A 12202-nucleotide genomic window follows, 5' to 3' on the forward strand; every position below is an offset into this window, starting at 1 on the left:
CTCTAAATCCAATATATGCAGGAGGAAAAAATGGCATTCAAATTTTATTCTACCTATTGTGGTAAAAAAAGCTGTTGACAGACAGATAAGAGTAATCAAATCAACAGATGATGAGTGTATTCACTGGCTTTGGAAGGAGGTATACAATGTGGATAAATGTATTGGGTACCTAATGAGATAAGAGTAAGTGGGTTGGGGATAGCGATGGTGGGTGCACAGCCATAGCTGGAGGTTCACTGTTGAATCCTTTGGGAGAATGTCCATCCAGAGTTGGCACCTCCTGTAGGAGTATTCAGAGGGAGTATGATGGTCGGGGCTAAATAATTCTTAAAACAAAAACATTTTCTGAGGAATTCTTGAAAGAGGGGAGAAGGTCGTAAGACGTGGAATCCAGGCTTCAGTTCCTAGCCTTTTCCATAGCCGTGAGCTTACCTTGGTCACCGTGAGACAAGTTGCAAGCTGTGAATGCTGGACTGGCCAATACAATGTTATTTTGTTCAAGAGTACTGAGCCTCACTTTTGTTTGGTCTCTGAATGACTTTAAAATATGTTTTAAAGCTTCTTGCTTATTGGGAAGAACCTGGGAATTGTGTCACTTCAGATCTTTGAATGGTTGGGATAGGATCTCCATGGCACTAATTATTTTAAAGGACAAGTGAGTGAGTGAGTCCAGGAATGTCTAACTTGTAATCCTTGTTTACTAATGAATCCTCACTTGTTCTGCATAACTGGAATCAGTTGACACAATCTGTGCTGGGACACTCCTTCTGGATAATGTATGTACATGCAGCAGAAAATGAATTTCATATAATTGCTTCCAGTTTTCTCAAGTTAATTTATCTTATGAGCCATCATGTTTTCTTTACATCTCCTTTGGCTAACCTTGTGCTGACATATCTTGACGTTCTCCTTTATCCTTGTCCTTTCTCGTTAGAACAAGTTGCAGCACTAGACGCTCAGACGATTGTCCACACATCTTGTGGAGAAGCCCACACTGTTGCCCTCAATGACCAAGGTCAGGTCTTTTCATGGGGAGCAGGAAGAGATGGTCAGCTCGGGATCGATTCCACTGAGGAGACTGTCCGGATACCAAGGTAATAGACAGTGCCCGTGGACAGTCTTCACTATGGTGTCGTGTGCTGCAGAGATTCAGTGCCTGCTTACACAATGTTAAATATTGTAATTGGAATTCTGCAAGGAAATGAACAGAAATGCAACATAGGAACAGGAGTGGGCCATTCAGCCTCTTGAGGTGAAAATGGGTCCTGTAGATGCTGGAGATAAGATGCAAGATTAGTGTGCTGGAAAAGCACAGCAGGTCAGGCAGCATCGCTGTTTTGGGCAAAAGTCCTTCATCAGGAGTGAAGGATGGCATTCAGCCCCTTGAGCCTGTTATAGATTCAGCACGGAAACAGACCCTTCGGTCCAACCAGTCCATGCCGAGCATAATCCCAAACTAAACTAGACCCACCTGCCTACTCCTGGCCCATATCCCTCCAAATATTTCCTATTCATGTACTTCTCCAAATGTCTTTTAAACATTGTAGTCGTACCCACATCCACCACTTCCTCAAAGTTCATTCAACACGCGAACCACCCTCTGTTTAAAAAAAAACCAAATTGCCCCATGTCTCTTTTTAAATCTTTAACCTTAAAAATGTGCCCCTTTTGTCTTGAAAGCCAGCAAAAGACAAGTACCATTGACTCTATCTATATTCCGTATTACTTTATAAACTTCTATAAGGGTATCTATCAACCTCCTTTGAAAAAGGTCCCAGCCTATCCAGCCTTTCTTTATAACTCAGTTTCTATCCCCAGCAATATCCTTGTAAACCTCTTCTGATCCCCCTCCAGTTTAATAATATCCTTCCTATAATTGGGTGACCAGAACTGGACACTGTATTTCAGAAGATGCCTCGCCAATGTCTTTAGACCCTCAGCGTGACTTCTGTTCTGCCATTAAGTGAGATCATGGCCGATATCCCTTACTACATTTGCTTATCAAAAATTTATCTATTTCAGATTTAATATTAACAACTGATCCTACATTAACTGTCATTTGTGGAAGAAAGTTCTGTCCCTAATTATCAGACTACACCCCCTAGCTCTCGAATTCACAATCAGTAGAAATAGTTTACTTTTATCCACCCTGTATTTTTCCTGTTAATAACTTGAAGACATCGATCAGCTCACCCTTTAACTTTCTAACTTCTAGAGAAAACAGGCCTAATTTATATAATCTCTTCTCATAACTTCTGCAAGTCCAGGTACCATTCTTTTCAACCTATGCTGTGCTCCATCCAAGGCCAGTAAATCATTCCTCAGGTGTGGTGTCCAGATCTGCACCCAGTGGGCTCTGAAAATGATTGTAAAGAAATCCTTTTAACTCGAGTGTGTTGAATAAATAGTAAGAACTGAACTGTTATGCCTATTCTGTGTTTTTGATTGCTGTGAAACTTGGCAAATGAGGCTGGAGTGAAAGTTATGAAATAGTAGGGTAGTATTTGTTTTATTGCTGCTGTTCAAGTGCGCATGTGGATGCTGGGATTTGCTGTCCTATTTCTTCCCTAGTGAGGGTGAGTGCTGATTGCATCAAGAATACTCATTGAGGCTAAATCTTTGCAGACATGATTTTCTCTCTCTCTCCCTCTCTCTCTTTTTACTTCCCGGTTTCTCTTTGACATTTTTAAGTGAGCTTTTCTTCTCCAGGTTAGTCCGGACGTTGAGCGGATGTGTGGTCATACAGGTCACTTGCGGAAGCTGGCATTGCATGGCACTTACTAAAGGTACCTCTGTATAACCTGAGTGCAGTAACTAACCTCACCGAGACACGGAACTGCCATCACCTCTCAGGTCCCAGTGACTCGATTGGGGGAGGGATGGCTACAGCTTTTGACCTTGTGCTGTCAAATGTGCAAAAATTCAAGTTGCCAAGCAAACTGGCAGGTTGTACAATAGGCTATTTGCTCTCCCAGTCCAGAGCACTGCTGTGAAGGTGCAACATACCACAGTGTGTTTTCCTACACTTACTTGATACTGTCTCCCAACCCCATCTCCAGTTATCTATAGCAATGCTATTACTTTAACTCTCAATGGGGTAAACTGTACATGAAAATGTAAAATGGGCAATGCCAACCCAAACTCCCTTTAAACATCTTTGACCATTCTGGTTCCCAGTTAGTGGTAGAGGAGTTGAAAAGATACCCAAGCTGATGTCGTGCCCTTTACACTGTTATGGAAGGTCACAATCATTTCCCCCTTCATGTGTAGCCTGTATTAGATTAGATTAGATTACTAATCTGTAGTTGATTGTCAGAAGCCAGTGCTACATTTGTGTTGCGTTGATGCTTCAGTTAGTGTTTTTTATCCTTGATTTCTTTTCTCTAGATAGTCGTCTCTTTGCTTGGGGCCAGAATTCTCATGGCCAGTTGGGTCTGGGGAAGAGTTACCCCTCTCAGTCCAGCCCCCAGTGCATCAAGTCTCTGACTGGGATTCCGCTGGCTCAGATCGCTACAGGAGGGACGCACAGCTTTACTCTGTCGCTGTCGGGAGCAGTGTTTGGTTGGGGGAGGAATAACTGTGGTCAGCTCGGACTCAGTGATGATAAAGGTATGCAGTTAACAGAGCGGTGTGAGATTTGTTTTTGGGAGTGATTGGTGTGCAGTTTCTGATGAGCCATGTTCAAGTTAGGAAGTCTCGTGTTCATGGAAAACTGGTCAGGAAAAGACCAGCTCGTACATGATCCTGCCCCGTGTTTCTGGACTGATTGTTTTCCAGGTAGAATGAGGCGAATTAGGAATCTGGACCAGTAGCAAAGTTATACCTGGTGGACCAAAGCCTCACTATAATCTTTGGAAGGTGGATTTCCTTCATTCAGGTGGAGAGCCAATTAGGCATTTGTTCAAGAGATGTTGGCATTACTGGCTAAGCCAGCATCTACTGCATGTCCCTAAGGTGGTGTCGTACTGCGCTGGAACTGGTGCAGCGTGTTGGATCACCGTGCTGTAAGGGAAGGAGTTCCAAGGTTCTGACCCGGTGGTATAGTTCCAAGTCAAGATGGTGCAAGGCTTGGAGGGGGACTTGCAGGGGGTGGTATTTCTGTCCATCTAGGTGGGAAAGCTTGTTTGTTTAGAAGGTGATGATGATCTCCAAGGCACAAGCTGGGATTATTCCAACTAAAAGGTGTGTTCTTGGCCGAGATAGGCTATTAAATACTGAAGAGTGAGACAGTGTTATAAGAATTCACATTAGAGTTAAATTATAAATTCTATATTTCAAGTAACCACCAGCCTCCAGTCTTGCTAAATGCATTCTTGATGAAGAGCGCAGGTTCGTAGTTCCTTGAAAGTGGAGTCACCGGTGAATAGGATTGTGGAGAAGGCGATTGGTACATTTTCCTTTATTGGTCAGAACATTGGGTGGAGGAGTTGGGTAATCATGTTGCGGCTGTAGAGGACATTGATTAGGCCACGTTTGGAATATTGTGTACGATTCTGGTCTCCCCCGATAGGAAGGATATCGTGAAACTTGAAAGTGTTCAGAAAAGGATGTTGCCAGGGTTGGAGGATTTGAGCTATGGGGCAGGGGTGAAAAGGCTGGGTCTGCTTTCCCTGGAGCATCGGAGGCTGAGGGGTGACCTTAGAGGTTTATAACATTATGAGGCGCATGGATAGGATGAATAGACTAGGTCATTTCCCTGGGTTGAGGGTGTCCAGAACTAGAGGGCATAGGTTTAGGGTGAGAGGAGAAAGATTTAAAAGGGACTTAAGGACTGCTTTACGCAGAGGGTGGTGCATGTGTGGAATGAGCTGCCAGAGGAAGTGGTGAAGGCTGGTGCAATTACAGCATTTAAAAGGCATCTGGACGAGTATATGAATAGGAAGGGTTTAAAGGGGTACGGGCCAAGTGCTGGCAAATGGGACTGGATGAGGTTAGGATATCTGGTGGGATGGATGAGTTGGACTGATGGGTCAGTTTCCGTGCTGTACATCTCCATGACTCTCTATGACTAAAGGTTAGCCTTTATTATCCATCCCACAATGCCCTGAAGGCAGGGATGAGCCACTCCTTGTATGGTGCAGAGCTGATCGCTTCAGAGGATATTGACATTGGTGTGGAACTGAATTCCCATCAATGCTCAGAACACATGTGAGTGAAATGGTTCCCGAACATGGCCAGGTTACCTGGAAGAATCGAATCACTTGGGTGAGAGTTTGGAGGAGGAGGAGTAAGCCTGCACCCGAGGCTGGGCACATTGGCATGAGTCTGCAGGGAGAGTCAAAGACCAGCGGGCATAGTCTCAGAATAGAGGGGTACCAATTTAAGACTGAGATGTGGAGAAATGTTTTTCTGAGGTTTGTTATGAGTCTTTGCATCTCCTTGCTACGGAAAACTGTGGTGGAAGAGTATATTGAAGGCTGAGATAGATATGCTCTTCCTCTCTAGGGAAATTGAGGAGTGCAAAGAAAGGCCAGGAAGGTGTACGTGTGGAATGCTAGATTAGCCATGATTCTTTCGAATGGTGGAACAGGCTCGAGGGACCAAATGGCCTGCTCCTGTTCCTATTTCTTATGCTCTAACGATGTAAGGCAAAGGGAAGTGAATCTGTGTGTGCAAGGCCTGGAGGAAAAGGTTTGCCGGGTCAGGTGAGAATTGCATGGCGAGAAAGTGACTGGAAAGAGGTGCGGGGTAGAGAATTGGAGGTGACAAAACAGAAAGAGGGAGGGATGCTGCCGGGGGAGGGGGGTGGGGGGGGGAGCTTGTCAACAAAGCAATACCTGCTTTAATAGGAGCCAGGAAATACTTAGGTTACGGGGATGAATTCATTGCAAATTAATGTGCTCTTCATGAAGTGTGTGTCAGATATTGACAACAAAACCTTTTGATGTCTTGTGCCCACTTAAATATCATGCATTGAGGAAATTTCAACTTACCGTGTGTGTCGTGGCTTTTACGTTTGGCGAAGTGATAAAAAAAATTCAGGATAATGATGAATTCTATTCATTCCAAATGTCTCACAGCTTAACACAAATGAAGAAGATACATTTCACATAATAAATTAGTTAATGAGAATGAAAAATTAGCCTCCCCCTCATTGATATTATAGATCTTTTTGGGGTTTGGAGGAAACTTGGACCATTAAACATTATTCCAAATGTTTGGAATTTAAGTTATGAAAGAAGATTAAAGAAATTACTTCTTCAGAAATGTTCTTCAGGTGAAGGATTTCCGGTTTTTTCCCCACTGAATTGGTTGGGTCTTTCTGACAATTATTCATGGTACAATACAGAGCTGACATTTAGCAGTTTTCCATTGTATGGTGGGATGTGAACTCCACTTCTCTGAATTCACCATTCAGTACCCTAACCACCAATACTATTGTATCCTGGCAGATAATAGGTTAGAAATGGCGAAATCATCAAACTCTTTTTATATTTTCATCCACGAGAGGGAGTGCCTCCGAAGTGCATAACCGGTGACTTAGTGAACAGATTTTTATCTGGTTACCTTTTTAGATCGAGATGTCCCCAATCATGTCAAGTTCCTGAGGAGACAAAAAATTGTTTACATTAGCTGTGGTGAGGAACACACAGCAGCTCTAACCAAGGTACAGTTTTCTTTTCACACGGGTAATGTGTGGGTCATTGGCAAGTTGAGCATTTACTGTGTTATCATCCCAGCAGATGGTACTACTGGACACACCCCAGAATGATATCTGACCTGATGGAGTTGTTACAAAACATATAATTAACGGGATGGTCATTCATAGATGCACGAAACTACAGATTTTCTTTAACAACAGAACAGGAGTTTATTGCACAAAAGATGAAAATAAAAAAAGTCTAGATATAAAAAAACAGAAAAATGTTCCAAAACCTAACAAAACAAAGTTTCATTCCATTCTCCACTGTCATTTAGAGTGAATTACATCCAGAGAAATGACCTCCTACATCAAATCATTAAGTTTGATTTAATTGCTTCTCTGCAGTTCTTCCCTGTAAATTGTGAAGTTGTGTTATGTGAATAATCACAAAACTGAGGGCCTCGACTTTACCAGATTTCTGACCAAATGCTCCTGGTTTAGAATCTTCATAAACATAACAACATAAGAACTAGGTGCAGGAGTAGAGATTAGAGTGGTGCTGGAAAAGCACAGCAGGTCAGACGTTTTCGAGGAGCAGGAAAATTGATGTTTCTGGCAAAAGCCCTTCATCAAGAATGAAGGCAGGGAGCCTTGGGGGTGGAAAGGTAAATGGGAAGGGGGTGCGGTTGGGAGAAGGTAACCAAGAGTACAATAGGTGGATGGAGGTGGGGATGAAGGTGATAGGTCGGAGAGGAGGGTGGAATGGATAGGTGGGAAGGAAGATTAGCAGGTAGGACAGCTCATGAGGATAGTGCTGAGCTGAAAGGTTGGAACTGGGGTAAGGTGGGGGAAGGGAAAATGAGGAAACTGGTGAAGTCCACATTGATGCCCTGAGGTCTAGGTGTTCCAAGGCTGAAGATGAGGTTTTCTTCCTCCTGGTATTGGGTGGTGAGGGAGTGGCAGTGGAGGAGGCCCAGCACCTGCATGTCCTCGGCAGAGTGGGAGGGGAGTTGAAATGATGGGCTACGGGGCGGTGGGGTTGATGTTCTCTAAAGCGCTCTGCAAGAAGGCGTCCAGTCTCCCCAGTGTAGAGGAGACCACATCGGGAGCAACGGATACAATAAATTACATTGGTGGATGTGCAGGTGAAACCTTTTTGATGGATGTGGAAGGCTCTTTTGGGGCTTTGGATGGAGAAAGCAGAGGTGGGGGGTGGGGGTGGAGATGTGGGTGCAGGTTTTGCAATTCCTGTGGTGGCAGGGAAAGGTGCCAAGAGGGGAGGGTGGGTTGTTGGGGGGGGGGGGGCATGGACCTGACCACAGCTCCAACCTTCCAGCTCAGCACCATCTTCATGACCTGTCCTACCTGCCAATCTTCCTTCCCACCTGTTCGCTCACCCTCCTCTCTGACCTATCACCTTCATCCCCCACCTCCATCCAACTATCGTAGACTTGGCTACCTTCTCCCCATCCCCACCCCCCTTCAATTTATCTCTCCACCCTGAGGCTCCCTGCCTTCATTCCTGGTGAAGGGCTTTTGCTCGAAAGATCAATTTTCCTACTCCTTGGATGCTGCCTGACCTGCTGTGCTTTTCCAGCACAACTCTAATCTAGACTCTGATTTCCCGTATCTGCAGTCCTCACCTTTGTCTAGGTCAGGAATAGGCAATTCAGCCCCTTGAGCCTGCTCTGCCCTTTGATCATGGCTGCTCTCATCTACGCCTCAAATCCACTTTCCTGCTTAGTCATCATAACTCTTCAACCCATTATTAGTTAAAAATTTATCTCCCTTAAATTTACTCAATGCCCCAATATCCACCACACTCTGTGGTTGTGAATTCCAGAGATTCATGGATCCATTGAGAGAAGTAATTTCTCCCCATCTCTTTAAATCTGCTCCTCCTTATCCTAAAAGTAAACTATCTTTCTATAACGCTGTATACTTGATTTGCTGATTGCCTTACATAAAGAAACACCCTTTCTATGTTTACTTTGCCAATTACCATTCGCATTGCAATAACTCCACAGAGGCCGGTATCCTGTCATCAAATCACCCTTTATTTACATGTAGAGAGATCTTGACACTGATACAGCTCCCTTAGAGCCAGCTCTGAGTGACAGGAGATCTGACACTCTCGTTCGTAACTGTCAGCCAGGGCTCCCTGATTGAGGCTGTTAATCTGGTCCAGTCAGGGAACTCTGAATCTGACCTTGTTACAGTCACCACAAGGATCTTGTATACCTCAATCAGATCTCCTCTCATTCTTCTATTTCCAGAGACTGTAGGCCTAAACTACTCAGTCTCTCTTGAGACAAACCTCTCCTCTCTGGAATGAATCTAGTAACTTCCTTTGAACTGCCTCCAGTACAAATACATCTCCCTTCAAGTAAGGGGTCTAAAACGGTATGCAGTACTTCCAATGTGGTCTCATTAATGCTTTGTATGGTTGCAGCAACATTTCCCTACTTTTATACTCGATTGCTTTAGCAATTATGAATCAGACCAGACCCCCTCCAAAATATATAAAGAAGGTAGTCTACATCCTAACATTTTGTTTCTTAATTTTAAATTTCTTAATTTGCTGTGTTCCAGATACAGTTCGATTGGTCAAAATACTCAATGTTAAGCAAAACACAATTTATTCAAAGCTTATTGCTAAAATACAACAAAAGAAAGATGAACTTAGAATGACTTAACTCTCGGAAAACTTAAAAGATATTATTTTATTATTGAACAGTAACTGTTCCAATATAGTACCATCCCATAAACACACCATTAGCAAAACATAAATTCAGAAAACAGGTTGTCTCTCACGTAACGCCAGTCCAGGAGGAAAGAACATCAAAAGACAGTTCTGAAAGAGTGAGAACTCCAGCTTTCAGTTGAAGCAAAGAGAGATATGGCAGCTTTTCACAACCCCTGCAACCTCTGCTGAAAACTAAACTAAGGATCCTAGTTCTGTGGGTGGGAGTGTGACCACACCCATTCAGCCTGCTTCTATTGTTCCAACTTTTTTAAAAAAAACCTAAGACTTCACAAGTTGTTTATCTGCTCATAGATTGCTCTTCACCTCTGGCTTAAAACCTCTTTTTTTAAAAAAAAGGAGAGAATAACCTTTTAAAGCTCTTATTTTCACACAATAAATGCCAAAGTTCCGTTTCCTTTCCTTATTACCTGTGGTACCTGCATACGAGTGATCGATGAATGAGAACGCCCAGATCCCTCTGCACTGAAGCACTCTGAAGATTCTCTCCATTTTAGATAAAAAGTTGCCTTTCTATTCCTCGAGCCAAAGTGGATAACCTCTCATTTATCATTACTAAACTTCATCTGCAAAGGTTTGGTCCATTCACTTAACCTATCCATTTGTAAATTTCTGACTTTTCCATTGCAACTTACTTTCCTACCTACTTGGTTTTAGTAGTTCCTATCCTTGCATCCAAGTCATTAATATAGATTATAAATAGTTGGGAGTCTGAGAACTAAATTCTGTGTCACCCCACCAGTATGCCTTGCCAGCCGGAAAACTATCCATTTATCCCAACTCTCTGCTTTCTTTTGGTTCATAAATCCTCTATCCAAGCAAAAAAAAGCCCAGATTCCACGCGATCTTCCCTTTGCATGATGCTTAAATAGAGTCATAGAGATGTACAGCACGGAAACAGACCCTTCGATCCAACCTGTCCATTCCAACTAGATATCCCAACCCAATCTAGTCCCACCTGCCAGCACCCGGCCCATATCCCTCCAAACCCTTCCTATTCATATACCCATCCAAATGGCTCTCAAATGTTGCAATTGTACCAGCCTCCACCACATCCTCTGGCAGCTCATTCTACACACATACTACCCTCTGTGTGAAAAAGTTGCCCCTTAGGTCTCTTTTATATCTTTCCCCTCTCACCCTAAACCTATGCCCTTTAGTTCTGGACTCCCCAACCCCAGGGAAAAGGCTTTGTTTATTTATCCTATCCATGCCCATCATAATTTTGTAAACCTCTATAAGGTCACCCCTCAGCCTTCGACACTCCAGGGAAAACAGCCCCAGCCTGTTCAGCCTCTTTCTATAGCTCAAATCCTCCAACCTTGGCAACATCCTTGTAACTCTTTTTCTGGACCCTTTCAAGTTTCTCAACATCTTTCCAATAGGAAGGAGACCAGAATTGCACGCAATATTCCAACAGTGGCCTAACCAATGTCCTGTACAGCTGCAACATGACCTCCCAAATCCTGTTCTCAATACTCTGACCAATAAAGGAAAGCATACCAAACGCCGCCCTCACTATCCTATCTACCTGCGACTCCACTTTCAATGAGCTATGAACCTGCACTCCAAGGTCTCTTTGTTCAGCAACACTCCCTAGGACCTTACCATTAAGTGTATAAGTCCTGCTAAGATTTGCTTTCCCAAAATGCAGCACCTCACATTTATCTGAATTCAAATGCCTTTTGGATGTCCAGAGTTAGGATATCGGGTCAGCATAGATGAATTGGACTGAAGGGTCTGTTTCTGTGCTGTTTATCTCTTTAATTCTGTGACACTACATACTTCATCTGCTGGATCCCCATTATTCGTGTTACTCGTTATGTAGCATCATGGAGTTCTATGGTGTGGAACCAGACCCTTCGATCCAGCCAATCCTTGCCGAGCATACAGGTTGTCCCGCTATAACATGCATTTTGTCAGCACTAATTGGCTATAACATGATTGATGAACTGTGGACATTGATAAGGTGAAATTTCTACAGCACCGGTTTAGCAATTTTTGTATTAACGATCCTCTATAACGTGATTTTCTATAACTGTGTTTTCCATAGCGTGATTTTCTATAGCATGAGGCTGCAGAGAAACAACTGTTGCAGTATAGCAGAACGACCTGTAATCCCAAACTAAACTAGTCCCACCTGCCTGCTCCTGGCCCATATTCCTTCAAACCTTTCCTGTTTGTATACTTTTTCAAATGTCTTTTAAGCATTGTAATTGTACCCACATCCACCACTTCCTCTGGAAATTTACCTCAGTGTGAAAAAAATTTGCCTCTTGCTTCTTGTTAAATCTCTCTCCTCTCCCCTTACAAATGTGCCCCTAGTCATGAAATCTCCCACAAACCATTGATCCTATCTGTCACTTAAACTTCTATAAGGTCTCAGCCTCCTATGCGCCAATGAAAAAGGTCCTGGCCTATACAGCCTTTCTTTATAACTCAAACCTTCCATATCTGGCAACATCCTGGTAAATCTCTTCTGAACCCTCGCCAGCTTAATAATATCCTTCCTATAACTGGGCAACCAGAACTGGACACAGTATTCTAGGAGAGTCCTCATCACTATCTTGTACAATCGCAACATAATTTCCCAACTCATATGCCCTTAGGACCAAGCAATGAAGGCAAGTTTGCCAAATGCCTTTTTAACCTGCCTGTCTGTAGCATGTAACTCCCACTGTGTAATCTGAATGAATTGACAGTGTAGCTTGGGCTTCATAAAGTTATTTCTCTTGAAGCAGAATTTTAATATGAGTGATGGTTTGTGAGGTTTCCTTCCTGCATTAGAGGTGCTGCATCAATGGAAGATGCTGTTGTCACCAGTGCACCTGGAAAGCACAATTTTCCCCAATCTC

The 12202-nt window shown here is 43.3% G+C and overlaps 1 protein-coding gene across 2 annotated transcripts in view; it reads left to right on the forward strand.

Moving 5' to 3' along the window:
* The window catches only part of LOC132833441 (probable E3 ubiquitin-protein ligase HERC3), a 101298-nt gene that overhangs the window by 35070 nt on the left and 54026 nt on the right, over positions 1–12202 (forward strand). For both annotated transcript variants that reach the window (XM_060851729.1, XM_060851730.1), the window contains exons 3-6: positions 935–1094; positions 2710–2786; positions 3388–3609; positions 6516–6607. In XM_060851729.1, coding sequence (XP_060707712.1) covers positions 935–1094; positions 2710–2786; positions 3388–3609; positions 6516–6607 — 551 coding nt within the window. The remainder of the gene's footprint in view (positions 1–934; positions 1095–2709; positions 2787–3387; positions 3610–6515; positions 6608–12202) is intronic.

Source organism: Hemiscyllium ocellatum, chromosome 36 (assembly GCF_020745735.1).
Source record: "Hemiscyllium ocellatum isolate sHemOce1 chromosome 36, sHemOce1.pat.X.cur, whole genome shotgun sequence".
Taxonomy (NCBI): domain Eukaryota; kingdom Metazoa; phylum Chordata; class Chondrichthyes; order Orectolobiformes; family Hemiscylliidae; genus Hemiscyllium; species Hemiscyllium ocellatum.